The 15,421-nt window shown below is 48.7% G+C and overlaps 1 protein-coding gene across 6 annotated transcripts in view; it reads right to left on the bottom strand.

Annotated features, from left to right (window-relative positions):
* Window positions 1–15,421, bottom strand: part of MYH11 (myosin heavy chain 11) — a 105,673-nt gene that overhangs the window by 72,024 nt on the left and 18,228 nt on the right. For all 6 annotated transcript variants that reach the window (XM_036226202.1, XM_036226203.1, XM_036226204.1 and 3 more), the window contains one exon: window positions 10,273–10,429. In XM_036226202.1, the coding sequence (XP_036082095.1) occupies window positions 10,273–10,429 (157 nt within the window). The remainder of the gene's footprint in view (window positions 1–10,272; window positions 10,430–15,421) is intronic.

Below are 15,421 nucleotides of genomic sequence, written 5' to 3'. Positions count from 1 at the left end.
TGCCTCTTCAACTCAATATTTACTGCTTATTAAAAAAGATTAATTCCCCTACGCTCTCTGCCATCCACATGAGATACCTTTGATGGTCCATGAAGGCTCACCAGAATCAGATGGACCTTTACCCTTCCTTATTTCCTGCCAAAGAACATGAGCTTCTCACGATGACTCTGAGCGCCAAGCCGCTCCTCCCAGGGCCTCCACGAGGACCGAGCCAGACAGACAGGGCCGCCACCACCCCTCACCTCCGTCTCCAAGAGGCAGAGATGTGTGCAAGCAACCGGCCCCCCGTCTGGGGACTCACTGTAGGAACAGGGTCTCTGGTACGAAATGCCTTGGAGCTTCCTGGTTCCCGCTCTCAGGCCACTCAGCAGGAAAACAGGAATAATAACCCACACCTTCCGAGGATGTGAAAAGGATAAAATTTCGAGACCGGATATACAAAGAGCTTACAATGACCCATGGCACATAGAAGCTCAACAACTGCCGTCATGATCATCAGCAATACCACCATCACTGTCGTCTAAAACAGGGAGCCAGTGAAGGGGTTATGGGTGGCAGCAATTCTGTGCCAGGACGACAGGGGCTTAGGCCAAGTTCAACCCTTTCCAACGATTAGGCCCACACCAGTCCCTTTGCCTTTGGGGGCCTCGGTTTCCTCATCTGAGAAAAGGGGGTAACGGAGCTACACTATGCACCGCACTGCCTCTGAGGGGAGACAAAACATTTCGAGGGCGGCCAGAGGTGATGTCTCCAGGTTTTTGCGCTCAGGGCCTCAGTTTCTTCTCTCTGTCAAATGGGGAGGCCGTCCTGCAGGGTGCCGGCGAGGGCCGAGCCCAGTGGACACCAGTGCCACTCCTCAGTGCCGAGTCTGTAGGGCCAGCCCCGCAAGGCCTGTCAACCAGGACCAGCACCAGGACCAGGACCAGGACCACGGCAGAGGGAAACCGCTGAGTGCGGGAACTCTCGAAGCATAGCTTGGATGTTCCCACCTCCCCAAGCCTCTTCAGCCTGGAGGGGGTTCGGCCAAAACCTGAGCTGATGAAGGCCAGAGGACTATTGTTTCTTTTTTTTTAACTCCCCTGAGAGTTGCCATTCGGTGCTAATTGGGTGAGGACAAAACACTCCAGCCTCTGTCTTGAAAGGGTGACAAATCCTGATGGCTCCTCTCAGCAGATCAGAATGAAATCTTATCTGCCTTTCACACCCTGGGGACCCACGGGTGGTGGGTGGCGGGATCCATAATGAAAGCCTTAGTTGCTGCTTCCCCCACTCTCATCATGTTAATGTACCAAAGTCAACCAACTCCAGCTCTGAGGGCTGAGCCTTCCACTCCCTGAGACCTGCAGGAGCAAAGAGCCTTCCACGGAACAGCGGTGCTGTGCATCGGCTTAGCATTGCCTACTGCATAGGCGACCCTCAGGCTTTGGAGCTGGATTAACCAAGTTCGAGTCTGGCTCGGACCTTCAGCAAGTTCACCTCTTGAGCCTCAGTTTCCCTAGCTACAAAATGGGGCCAATAACAGCACCTGCCTCCAGCACTGGATTATCTGATGAGTCATCTAAACATAGGCCCACAGGCGCGAGCGCGCGCCTGCGCAAACACACACACACACACACACACACACACACACACACACACACACAGAGGAAGGAGGGGAAAAATAAGGGAACAGCTCAGAACTACTCAGTATTTTGCTATTTCCTAAAAAGCATCAAGGTGAATGTCATAGGAGAAATTAAAACTTTGTTGGCTTTACTGACTTCATAACGTAGTGTTGTTTTTATTCTGGATTACATATGCAAGCACCATCATAGTTTCGGGGCTTCATTTTAAAAGTCCTAATCTGATTCTATCTGCCATGTAGGTTTGCGTGAAGGTTTCATTGAGAATATTCCTTTAAAGCCCTGAGCGTACAGGAGGCACACAATAAACTCCACTATCATCATTGTCACTTCTTCGGAAAAGGAGGTATGAGGGAATTTCCACAGAAGGATAGCGGGGTAGACACATGCATTTATTGCTTCTCTCTCCCCACACCTTACTAAAGCGACAGTAACGGGATTTTTCAAAAAACATGAACCAGATCAAATGAACAGGAGAGGAGGGAACAGCAACTCAACCTTAGAATCCAGAAAACAAGACGAATGAGGACAGTCCCCAAAAAAGGAGAAGTCTAAGATGGAGTTGCGGACGGCTGAGAAGCAGCCCGGAGTCACCACAGAATCACCTGCCCCAGCCCAAACCTCAGCACCTGGCGGTACAGGGGCGTCCGTTAGAGGGGATGAAGGACATAAAAACGAGGACTGGTCAAAACTCTGAGAAGCTGCTGAACACTCCGGGCATCTTCTACACTCCCTGCGGCGGAGTGACTGCCCTTCCCACAGCCCACAGGAGGAGGCAGATTGAGTCTCTGGAGCGGGTAGAGAGCTTCTATCCTGGGGGGAGGCGGGCACCAGGGACAGAGAGTATGGGAAGGAGGAGGATAATGTGCAAGTTTCGTCCCGCAGTTTGAAACCCTTAGCCGCCTCTTCTTAACTAGACTCTCGAAATGATGGTGGACAGATCTTTACCCTCCCGAAAGAAGACTGCACAAGTCTTCTCTGAAGAATCCGATCAGCCCAAAGAAAAATGACTGAAAGTTCTATCAGAAGTGCGCCCAGTGGAATGGCCCAGCTCTATCATAGTATAGCCAAGCTGGTCGTCAGCGAGCTCCTCCTACGAGCACGGAGCTTCCTTCACCTTTGTGGGGCCCATGGATGAAAGCATCCCAGATGAATGGAGAGCCAAGAATCACCAGACACCTGAAGAAAGCCACTAATATGACGGACAGAAGTTACAAACAAACAGAAAAACATGCACCTTGGAGGAAAAAAGAGACTAGACATGGAGAAGTATCTTCCAGAAAAAAGGACATCATGTCACATGGGGGAAAAAAAATATTCGGAAAACAAAACAGAGTTCTAAGAAATTAAAAAAAAAAGATACCAGAAATTAAAAACTCAATAGAAGGGTTGTAAGATAAAGTTGAAGTAAATGCCCAGAAAATAGAATAAGATGAAAAAGATATGGAAATTATAAGAACGGTCCAGGAGTTCCATTATTGAAATAAGACTTCTAGAAAAAACAGAGGACACAGAGAAATAAGTCATCAAGGAAACAATTCACAAAAATTTCTCAAAATTTAGGGGCATGAGTTTACAGATTAAGGGGATCCACTAAGTCTCCAGCACAATGGGTGATAACAGACCCACGAAAAATCCCATCATCATGAACAGGGGGAGAAAGAAAAATTTAAAAGCTTCCAGAGAAGGAAAAAAACAAAAAAACAGAAAACCCAAACTGGTCACAAAGGATTAAGAATCAGATTGCCTTCTATCGTCACAAAAATGAAGCCGTAGCTAGAAGGCAATGATGCAACGCCTTAAAAATTCTGATAGCAAACTATTTCTTATTTAAAAATTTTAAACCCAGCTAAACTATCTCTCACATAGTAGAGAAGCACCGAGTCTTTCAGATATACAAGGTCTCAATTTGCCTCATATATATCTTTTCCTGAGCGGTTACTAGAGAAGGTGCTCTATTTAAACAAAAGAGTAAACAAGGAAGAAGGCATCAAACTAGGAAGCAAAGACTCTGCCGTGAGAGCTCTGAAGGGAATTCCAAGGATAAGGAAGATCCCGGATGGCAGCTACCCGACACAGGGGGCACCCGGGGCAGGTCACACGGCGCCAGTAGCAATCACTTTCAAGGAGAGGATATCAGTAGGGTCCCCAATACATAACTGGACATATTAAAAGGAGAGTAACACATTTAGAAGGAGAACCGGGAGTAGAATTCGTGACTACGCAGAAAACCGAGTTTAAAAAAAGGCAATTACCAACTTCAGGGAAAAGAATAAATTGTACAGGAAAAGTAATCACGAGACAAGCAGAGCTCAGCTGTGAACAGCATCTACACAGTCATAATAATGTAAACTTGGAATACAGACTTCATCAAAGTTAATATAAAATATATTGGAAGTCTAAGAGATATGTGTGTGTGTGTGTGTGTGTGTGTGTGTGTGTGTGTGTGTTTGGAGGAGGCAGTAAGGCAAAGCAAGGGGGTGAATGAGCTAAATTCTCATCTTCTGTGATAAAAAGCCAATAAGTAATGCCTGAAACAGAAAAAAATTAAGATATCAGCAATATAATCAAGTTGTTTAAAGATTACAGAGGTGAAAATCAAAAAGTCAGTTAGAGTGGTTGATAATGGAGAAGGGAGAATTAGAAAAGCAAAGAGAGCTACTTTTTTAAACAAGCCTTGAGGAATTATTTGACTTTAAACTAGCTCCATGCACGCCTTTAATAAAAACTAAAAAGGCAACAAGGAATCCTTGGAGACACAGACATGGAACATTCTAGCAAAGTATAAAACAGTGCATATGGAATGCTACCTTTGGAGGTGGAAAACATATGTATCTGCATAAATGTGCAAAAAAAAAATCTCTAGAAGAATACCTAATAAACTAGAAACCAAGTTTGTCTCTGGAGAGGTAAACTAGGTAGGGGTCTTATGCACAAGGGATAAAGGGAGAATTTTCACCTTTTTAATTTGAATGTATCATCTCTCTAAAAGCAAACAAAAAAGCATGGGGAAATTTTAAACAATAAACACAATTTATACATACACATATATAAGACGCATTTTTAAATGCCTACTTCTCTCGCTCCCCTTCTTCCCCAAGGGGTTTGGTTTCCTTTGGGGAGGAGGGGTGTCCCAGTACGATGTCTTAGAAAGTCCCTCCCTTATTCCCACCTCCTCTGAGGCAACAAAGGGCTGAGCTGGAGCACTGAGCTCCCTACTGCAATCTGCAAGTGAGCATCCTTAGAGCATCCTGCCGTCCTCCGCGCTCAAGCTTTTACTGTTCTCAGCAGGCACACCATCCCAGTCCTCTCTCATCTTAGTGAGCCACTCTTCGAGACTTGCAGAGCCCTGTCTGCTCAGACAACCGGCCCCACCTATCCTGACTCTGGTCAGTCCTTTTCTTCAAACAACTAAGAGTTCTTCTTTCATTCATCGACAAATATTAACTACGGGCTACTACATGGCAGGTACCAGGAGATGTGCTGGAGAGACAATGATGAACAGGCAGACGAGGATGATGTTTGTGGGTCTTACAGAGTTGATGGGTCCTGGGGAACTTAAGAGTCTATATTCAGTGAATGTGTTATCCATCCCGCCCCAAACACATCTCTTTACACCCCATCTTGTTCCACAAAAGACTTGAGAAGGAAGCCACAGCTCCGAGCTTTACCTCTCCGACACGCAGAAAGCTCAGTGTGGATCCCAGCAGAGTAACTTTACAGCCTGGGACAGGGATATCCCTCAATGGAGTCATAAGCTGGGCCTATACATTCCTTTCCCAGAACTGAATTCTCACATTATAGATAAAAAAAATTCTTTTTCTCCAGCTTACATTGTCTCCATTTTTTTTTTTTTGAGATATTTTTCCACTGCAGTCTATCATCACAAGTTTGCCAGAAAGCACTAAGTAATGAAAAATGAATGCATAATAATGTAGCAGCTGTTAATTACCATTCAAACTAAATTAAAAGTTTATCATTTAATAACATCCAAAAGCATGATGTAAGCGGAGAGTTACATTCTTTTCCTATTTAGCTCAAGGTTGTCATTTTTTTCTTAAGGTTAAAATGTGTCGACATTTCTAAGTAATTTTGTATTTCACTACATAATTTTGTGTTAAAATGTAGAGCCTAAAAGGAATGAAATTCGCTAACGCAGGGGTCCTTGCTGTCAAGTGTAACATCGCCCCACAGCGGGGAGGTTGTCCAGGAAGCAAGAGTTATCACAAGGCAAAACGATGCGTCCTTGAGTTGACCACTCAGGAATCAGACCCCAAAGGCATCCTTCTCAGGTCTGTACCACCGCCTCCGGACCGACTCGGTGGTCTTGCCATGCTGGTTACTGAGTGTTACTGAGTGTCAACATCCACCATCATCACACAAACACAGAACGCAGCAGCTGATGAGCAAAACCGTCCATTTCCCTGAAGGTGAAGCTTGTTACGGGCAGTGAGCTTGGAAAGGCCATGAAATAGCCAGGTGGACTCACGACCGGATGCCGCAGTTACCATGAACAATTATAACACACTGGGCCGGCGAGAGACTGTGCGGACATCGAAGGAGTGAAAGACGACTTTGGGAAAACTGGTGACCCCTCCAGTAAACCTGTAAAATTTTCCTCTACCCCAGGCTGCAGAAATCAAGAGTGATATGAAGAATGCCGTACTATGCCCTCACATGATTTTGCCCAGGAGAAAAAAGCCAAAAAAAAAAAAAAAAAAATCAACCCTGAATTAATTTTATACTCAATCTAAGAATTAGCATCTACTTGCAATTACAACCAAATTACTATTGCATGTAAGATAAAATAAACCTATGTTCACAATTTGCAATGTTACTTTTCAAGCCCAGTCAAAACTCCATCCCCCGTCCACCTTACTATCAATAGTAAAACTTTCGTCTCTGTTTTAAGTGATCTTTCTTTTCTGGAACCAGTCATTTTCAGATCATCAAAATCTCCTTCATCTCATGCCATTAAGCTGAGAGTATGAGAGGCTGCATACCAAGAAGGTTAACAGAGGTGATCTCTGGCTGACAGAATTATAGGTATACTCTCTTTTGCTTAAATATATATATTTTTATTTTTCAGAATGAACATATAATACTAAAGTTTTTTTAAAAATTACACATATATATTTTAAGAGCACTATGACAGCGCTTCCCTGTCACTCTCCAATCTCTCTTTTACTAACCACATTTTATTTCATTCTGGTATTGAGATACAATGTGCTTTGCTGGAGCTCCCTCAGCTCTAGGAAAGAGCCAGGGGTAGTCCAAACCAATCCTGAACATGCTAAGTCCCCTTTGCCAATGATTGGTTTAGAGGTTGACATGTGACCAAGCTTTAGCCAATGAGACATAAGGAGATACCTGCTGAGGAGTTCCTGACTGAGAGGGAGAGAGGGAGAATAGGAAAAGAACTTAACCCTCCACTTCCTTCCTGCTTTTGGATATTATCACAAGAGGATGTGATGCCTAGAGCTACGGCTGCCATCTTGTAACCATGAGGAAGAAGCCAAGAAAACTGCAAAGAAGTCTGTTTTTGAGCTGCTGAATTAACGCTGAAATCATCCACGTTCAGACTTCTTGTCATGTGGGATGATAAATTCCTATCACTTAAGCCACTTTAATTGGTTGCTATGTTTCCTGCAACCCAAAGCACCCCAAAATGAGGCACTGTAACTTTGTGATGCTCAGCGTCACAAAGAGCTGTGTGAACGAACCACCATTTTATAGTTTTCCATCAAGGGAGACCACAAACGATTGTTTGTTTGTTTGTTTGCAAAAGACACATATCTATCTCCAAGAGCCATCACTGTATAACCTGACATTGTGTCTCTACTACCCTCCCTACCCTCCTTGCAAGGCTCCATCTGCTGGTCTTAGGAGTAACAGAGTGGTCCAGCTTGGGTCATACCCACGGGGTTTCGCTAACTCTGTTGGTAACTTGGGGCACTTGTACCTGAGGCCCTCTACCTCGGAGGGTCTCTCTCCTAGGTACACTTGGATCCCTGCTCAGGAGTTCCCAGAGCGGGAATCCTTGATTCCCAACTGAGAACTCAGGGTCCCAGGGGTTGCAAAGTCAAACACACCAGCTGAGCAGTTAACACAGATGAGCACACGAGGCCAAAGGAGGACTAGGGAACTGCAGAGCTCACACTCCCTGCAAAGTGGCAACTGCCATGTGGGAACACGGGCCCAGTGCTGCCTGACGTTCTGATATTTTCTAAACAACCTAGAAATCTGGATTTTTTTTTTTTTAGCTACCATCTCCCAATTTTTAAAAGCTGGTGACTAATTCGGGTGTCTCTGAAACTCCACGTGGACCAAACCAAACTCATCCGAGAGCCAGATCCAGCCTCCCGGCCGCAGTCTCTGGACTGTTCACACTGAACAATCGTGTTCACACTGGTGTACAGCTGTACAATTGCCAGGGCCCTTTTCCGTTCCCTTTTACTACGTGCAAGGGCAGGAGAACTACACCTCAAGCCTAGAGCCATTCAGAGGAAAGAAAATCTTCTTGCCACTCCCCAAAGATCGATAACTCCGGGATGGATGCCGCCCTTTTTAGCGTGTACCCAAGAACACGTAACGAAGGAAGCAAGTGCTCAACGCTGCTGAGGCCAAGGGACTTGCTGAGAGGGGACCACGCAGGCCGAACAGGAAAAGCGCACAGTTCAGAGATGTCCCGGTTTCTTAGTCTTGGCTGCATTGGCTAGGACTTCCAGTACGACACTGAACAGGGCTAGTGAGAGGGACAGCCTTGCCTTGTTGCTCAGTTTAGTCTGATGTTAGATGTAGGCTTTTTGTAGAGGCCTTTTATCAGGTTGATGAAGTTTCCCTCTAGTCCTAGTTTTCTGAGAGTTTTGCTCATGAACGGACATCGAATTTTGTCAAGTGCTTTCTCTGGACCGATTAAAATGGTTATGGGGTTTTTCTTCTTTACACTGTTATACTGATTGATTTTTGGATAATAAACCAGGCTTGCATCCCTGGGGAAGTTCCATTTGGGCATGGCCTGGGTTTCCAGACACTTCAGAGACTCAGTTGCCTCTGTTACAAAGTGGAAACACCAACCTTACCTCACAGAATTGTGCTGAACATTAAAAAAGAGCGAATATATTGTGTGTATGTGTTGAATGGGATCGTGGACCCAAACTCCTATTCAAATAGAGGCTGAGAAGAAGCTCTACGACAACTTCTCAACAATTCTACTTTCCAAGCTTTTTCCACACCAGGCGCTGCATGAAGCATGGTAAATACTCGAGTTCCATGTATCCTGAAGTGTGGCAATGTGATTTTAAGTGCCTCTCAGATTAATAATTTTTCTTTTAATAATTACATATTCTTTTCAATGTGCATTAGGAAAAAAATATATAGCTGTCATGTCCAACATCTGATTTCATTCGCGATGACATACTAGCTTACTTTTAGTGAGTTTTTACTAAATTCCGGGCATTGTTCTGTGCGCTTTATACACAATAGTTCATTCGATCTTCACGTCAGCCCTGGATGGTAGGTCAGTTATTATAATCCTCTCTTACAAGTAAGAACATAGAGGCACAGAGAGGGTAAGTATCTTGCTCAGGGTCACACAGCGAGTGAGCGGCAGGGCTGGATGTGAAGACAAGCAGTCCTGTCCTAGGATTTACGCTCTTAACTAACACAGTGTACTGCTGTTTTTTGCTTAGTCTGAAATAGATTCTGGGGGAGGCGACTGATAAGAAAAATATTAAGTTAATAACATAAGGGTGTAATTTATACGAGGTTTAGTAATAGGAAAAGCTGATATCAGAATAGCAGTTACTCTGGGGACTGTCGAAAAGGTGTTACTGGGAATAGGGTGTGAGGAAATGTTCTGGAAATATTTTATATCTTGGTCTGGGGGGTGATTATATGATTTTAGACATGTAAAAATCAATTTGGGGCTGGATACTTTAAATTTGTATACTTTACGCATTCTACCGTGTTTTGCCTCCATGAAGCTTAATAATAATAATAATAATAATAATAATAATAATAATATATAAACATGGAAGGAACATGTGAAGCCTTTTAGTTTGGAAAAGCCTGCGTTACAGTCTTCACGGCAAGCTGCAAGATGGATACCATCGCTCCCTTTTAATGGATGAAGAAACTGAGGCTGGAGGGGAGAAGACATCTGCCCACAATCTCACAGGGAGTGAGAGACGATCGGTTGCAAATCCAGAGCTGGCTCAGCCCCAGGTCTGGTACCACCCTCTGCCCTTCCGAGGTGACAGCATTATAGCATTTCCAGACAGCTGGCCGGGCCTGGGCCTCGGGCAGCCAGAGGCGCTGAGCGCTGGGGCTGGAGAGGGCCCATGCCCGTATTTGCCCAGGCTCTCCGCTCTCCCTCACCCTCCCGGGGCCGCCAACACAGATGTTCAGCTGGCTTTTTCCCTTTTTCAGTCACAGCTCTCCTGTCGCCCAGAACTGCCTGCCAAACTCCACATTCTTGGCGAGAACTGTAGGCAGGCAGGACGAGAGGGGTCTGGGCACAGCAAGCAGGTTCCAGAGGTGGCCCTGAGACCCTCGGTGGGCTGCCCAGGGGCACTCCACAGCTGGAGAAGCCCCGGCCAGGCCTCCCGTGTGCCCGTCGCAGGCCCCGCACGCCCCCGGGCCGGCTCACCTTGCAGCATGCTCCGGTAGGCTGTGTCCGCGATCGCGTAGATGTGGGGCGGCATCTCGTGCCTCTTCTTGCCCTTGTACATTTCGACGATCTTCTCCGAGTAGATGGGCAGTTGCTTGTAGGGATTGATCACCACGCAGAAGAGGCCGGAGTACGTCTGCCAAATGGAGAACCCAAGCTTACTTCCGGAACATGACAGGGAGGGGTGCTCGGGTCCCCTGCCCATGGGACCCTGGCATGCTAATGCCCATCGCAGACTGCACTGACCCAGGCCACCGTGGACATCTTCCTGCTCCATCATCTCGGTACCACTGTCGGACAGATGCACTCATATTCTCACTCCAGAGATGGGGAAACTGAGGCTCAGAGTCCTAGTGGGACCCCCTTGGCATTACTGATATGCCATGTATGAGAGGAGAGAAGGGACAGGACTGGACTTCCAGGCCACCTACGTCATCGTTTATAGCTGTGTGTTTAAAACAGCTCTGGGTTCGGAGCCCAGCTCCACCCCTACCTGTCCCTTCCTGAGCCTCAAGGGCTTAAGTAACAGCCACCATTTCCTGAGCACGTGCTATGTGCTGGCCACGGAGCCAAACGCCTCACCAACATCTTCTTATTTCATCTTTGGATCGATCCTGTGATAGTGATACCACGGTTTCTCTGCTGCCCGTCTGACAGGTGTGGAAACTGAGGCTTGCTGAAGTTGCCACCAGGCCACGCAGCTGGTGGGAAACTCAGAGCTGGAAGTTACAACCGTTTAGCCCAGACCTCATACTCTTGACCATTAACCAAGCACCCCTCCGTCCATAAGAGGAGGATAAACACGACTGTGCCTAGACAGGAATGGTACTGATACCTGCTCCAAGGACCCCTGAAAGCCTTACACTGAATGGCAGAAGCCAGTCACGAAAGGTAGCACATCCTAAGATGCCATTTATGTGAAATCCCCACAACGGGCAAACCCACAGACAGGAGGCAGACCTCTGGTCTCTAGGGACTGGAGAGAGGGGTGTGTGGCTGCTGATGGGTACCGAGTTCCCCTTCGGGGTCACGAGAGCTTCTGGGACCAGAGACAGTGGTGAGTGTGCTCAGTGCCACCCAACTGTATCCTTTAAATTGGATTTCTAGGCCACTTATGCTATATTTTACAACTTTTTAAAACTATGTGTTTTATTATATGGATTTTACCACAATTAAAAAAAAAATAATAGTCGTCCTGCCTTACCAAGTTCACGGGAGCATCTGAAAATAATCGGAACACGGAAAGGGGTGGGAAGGCACCCCGCGAACCCCACCCCACGCTGGGCACCTGTGAGACGCTGCTATCATTCTCATCACCACCCCTGGTCACGGCTCAGGTGACAGGCTCTAACACGTCCCGCAGGAACCGCTTTCCCCGAATGAGAGTGTCAGTGCTGCCCAAGGCTCTGATGGCCACGGAGGACATCTTCCCTCCAGCTCCCCGAGAAGGGGCTAAAGGGAGAGGAGTAGAGAGTCCACCTCCGGGTCACACGCAGACCGAACACCAGAGAGGGTAAGCGATTTGACCAGAGTCGCCAAGCAAGACCCTGGCAGCGCCAAGCCCAGCTCAGCCGCTCCCAGGTATGAGCACTGTCCACGAGGCTGTCCAACCTATGCCTGTCACACAGAAACAGAAATGCTCGACCACTGGTCCATTCACTCATTCATTCATTCATTTGATGTGTACACCCTAGACACTGTGCAAGGTGCTGGGGTTACAGTAGAGACCAAAAACACAAGGCTCTGCCCTCGAAGGACTTTCAGTCGCTTCTTCAGCTGACTGGAAAGTAGGTGGGGTCCCTCCAGGGCTCAATTTGCTAAGGGACAATGGCTTGTGATGGCCCAAGGAGGGGGTGGATAGTATTCTTCTAAAGGTGCAGGACCTGTGGGGGAGGAAGTGAGGTTGACCTAAGGCCTGTCTAAACATCCATCAGCCATTAATGAGCACCTACTGTGCACCAGGTCTATGCTAGATGCCGGAGAGCCATGTGCCAGCCAAAGCCCCTGCCTCGGACAGCCCGCGGATCAGAAGCGGGGTGAGGACACTTTCAAACAACATCAGAAGAACAACGGTGGGGCCCCCGAGGATTAGCGGAGCAAAGCAGAGAGGGCCCTAAGCCATGTTGGGGGTGCTCAGGAAAGCTTCCTGGGGGAGGTGCTCCCTGCAGTGAGTCTTCACAGACAAGAAGGTGTTCGCCAGCTCAGGGGCCGGCAAGGGCTGGAGTCGGGGAAGGGGAGGCACCGGCCAGTGAACTGCAGGACCCACACCCAGCCGGATGGGTTGGTTCGCTGTCTGCCCAGACCCCTCCCGTCCAGCCAGCCGACACCGGCCACAGGTGCCCCAAGGGCGGCGAGGCCCCTCTTCCTCCTCCTCCTCAGTCCCACACAGGCCTGGCGCACAGTGGGTGCTTCCTGCAGCAGGGGCCTTGCCCTGGGCCAGCACACAGTAGGGACGCAGCACACGTCTGCTGAGAGGGTGGCACGTGTCCTGTTCATCTGGGTCCTGGCCCCCAGCCTGTGGCCCCCTGTAGAGCGGGTGCCAGTGAACGATGGGTGGGTTGGACGAAGAAGGTCAGCCGAGCCCTAGGTCTCTTTCAGGCCTCGGCTCCACCTCTGCGCCTTCCACACCCGCTGCTGCTGCCGTGACCTTTTTAGGATGCGGGGATCATTCACAGCCCGAACTACACCCTCCCCAAGGCTTTGACTTAGAGACAGAAAAGGGCAGCGGTTCAGGATACAGGACCCGGGGCCTGGGGACTGGATTTGAACCTTCATTCTGCTGCTTCCTAGCTGTGTGACTCTGAGCAAGTCTCTCAGCCTCTCCGAGCCTCCAGCCTCCGCCTCGTCTGAGGAGTGGGAGGGGCCGAATGTGTGCAGAAGCAGCTCCTTCATCAGGTCGCTGTAACTTACGAAGATGACGCCTGCGACGCATTCGGCACGGTGCCTGGCATCTGCCAGGTGCTCAGCAAAGGACTACACACGCCGTGCTCCCGCTTGCATGACGATGAAAGCCCTGCCATCCTGGAACCCTCGCACGTGCCGTTCCCCCTACCAGAACAGTCCTCACCCCAATCTCCCCAGAGCCATGTCCGTCTCCCCTCTCAGGGCTCGGCCTGAAGGTCACCTTCTGGACGGTAAGCCACACGCCGTCATAGCTCCAGCAGCCAGTACAGGGTCGAGCGCATGGCAGACACTCAGTAAATACTTGCTGGGAGAATTGAATGAAAGAACAAAGGAAGGCATGCTTCCGAAGGAGAACCATTACTTTCCTCCTGTTTGCTGGGACGCCTCCCGGAGCTGTGCAAACAGCAAGCGCTTAATCCACGCTTCCGAACGGACCTGAATCTCTGTTCGGTTGGTTCAGTAAACCTTTCCGGGGTGCAGGGCCCCAGGGGAAGGACCAGGCAGGCGGGCGGGGCAGCAGGGCTTCACGGCCTGGAGGCTCAGTCTCCATTGTTCAACCTTGCTTAACGTCACCCGCCCAGGCCACCTTGACTGTGTTTCTACCTCCCCGACCCCCCCCCCGAGCCTTTCTCCAGCTGGTCAGCTTCAGAGGTTTCGGCACCCCCGACCCCCTGTCCCAGCCAGCATCTCAGGGCCCTGTGCCACCAGCAGGTCTCAGCCACGGGCCCAGGGTTTCCCTCTTGTGACCGTATTAGGAAGCGACTCCGGCTTTTCCCTGACACTTTATATGGTCAGCGGTGGAGCCCGGAGCAGGGGCTGCTCCCACAGCTCTGATGGAAATGAGGAAGAGCAGGGGAAAATGGACGGACTTCGGCTCTAAGTCGCACGGGCCTGAGTGGGACCTCGGCACTGCCCTCATTACCTGTGACTTGCATTAAGTAACCAAACCCCCGAGCCAACACTCCCCATCTAGAAAACGACGGATAACTCTCCTTCATCAATGTCACAGTTTTCTGAATACCTATCTACAGACAGTCCACCAAGAACGTACATTTGCTGCAGCCTGATTTTAACAGCAAAAAAAGAGACCAGAAACAACCTAAATGTCCATCAACGGGGGACCAGCTCAATAATTATGGCATGCTGCTGTTAAAATGAATACATACACACACACACACACACACACATTTTACTTGTACCAATGTACCTACATTTATTTGCCTGGATATAAAATATTGCTGGAAAGCTACGTAAGAAACTGGTGACCACGGTTTCTCTGAGGAGGGGAGGTGGAAGGTGAGGAGTGGGGATAAAAGCTCTGAATACTTTTATGTGCTATTTTATTTAGTATTTGCATGCAGTACCTATTCAAAAAGTGTTTTAAGTCTGACCAGGTAGTACGAACAGACAGAAAGAGCCGCGAGACGTGGTTAAGTGAAAAAAGCGAGCTCCGTGGGGAGATCTGGGAGGGTTATATCTGTTACATGCGTCAATATCGGGCTCTTTAAAGACGGGGGTACCCTGGCCTTTGGTGATGCTCATTTAAAAATATTGTAGTCTCTGCATGGAGAGCCTTGTGTTATTAGGAAGGTTTTTAGAGGCAATAACGATCTGAAAGATCTAGACAGCTGGTCCGCAGGGCTCGGCAAAGGGCGCGGCCTCCAGTTCTATCTTCTTCCCACCCTCCAGGACCCTCTGGCACCCAGGAGGTCTCTGCTCACAGCTACTCCCCATGTCCTTAGGCGGACAGACACTCCTTCCAGAGAAGGCGAAGATCTCTGGGCCGGGTGTCAAGAAGAAAACATCATCACCTGCTGCAGTTTGGAAGGGAGGCCTCTCCATAACCCCGGTCTTTCCCAGAACAGTACGATCAGAACCGAGATTATAGCCTTTTGGGTTCGTGGGTGGGAAATTCGGGCTTGGAGGCCCCACGAACAGGAAAGCACTTCTCCCTTTGCTCTGGACCATGTTCCCAATCCCAGGGGCTCAGTGCAGGGTGGAAGGTCCAACTGTCGACAGGGACCAAGCAGGTAAGATGTGAGTGAAGGTGACCACACAGGTGTGAGGGGAGACACACAGGCGCAGTGATCGATGGCCACCAACGCTCAGCCCCAGGGCATGGGGGACGGCGGGGAGCGTGGGACTTGTGGCAGAACAGAACACACAGCCCATCTTACAGGGACTTGTCACCTGGCAACCTGGGTCCAGGGTACTAGGGCCTCTG

The sequence above is a fragment of the Rousettus aegyptiacus genome, unplaced genomic scaffold, assembly GCF_014176215.1.
Source record: "Rousettus aegyptiacus isolate mRouAeg1 unplaced genomic scaffold, mRouAeg1.p scaffold_m13_p_8, whole genome shotgun sequence".
NCBI classification, from domain to species: domain Eukaryota; kingdom Metazoa; phylum Chordata; class Mammalia; order Chiroptera; family Pteropodidae; genus Rousettus; species Rousettus aegyptiacus.
This window is presented reverse-complemented; position numbering and strand designations above follow the sequence as displayed.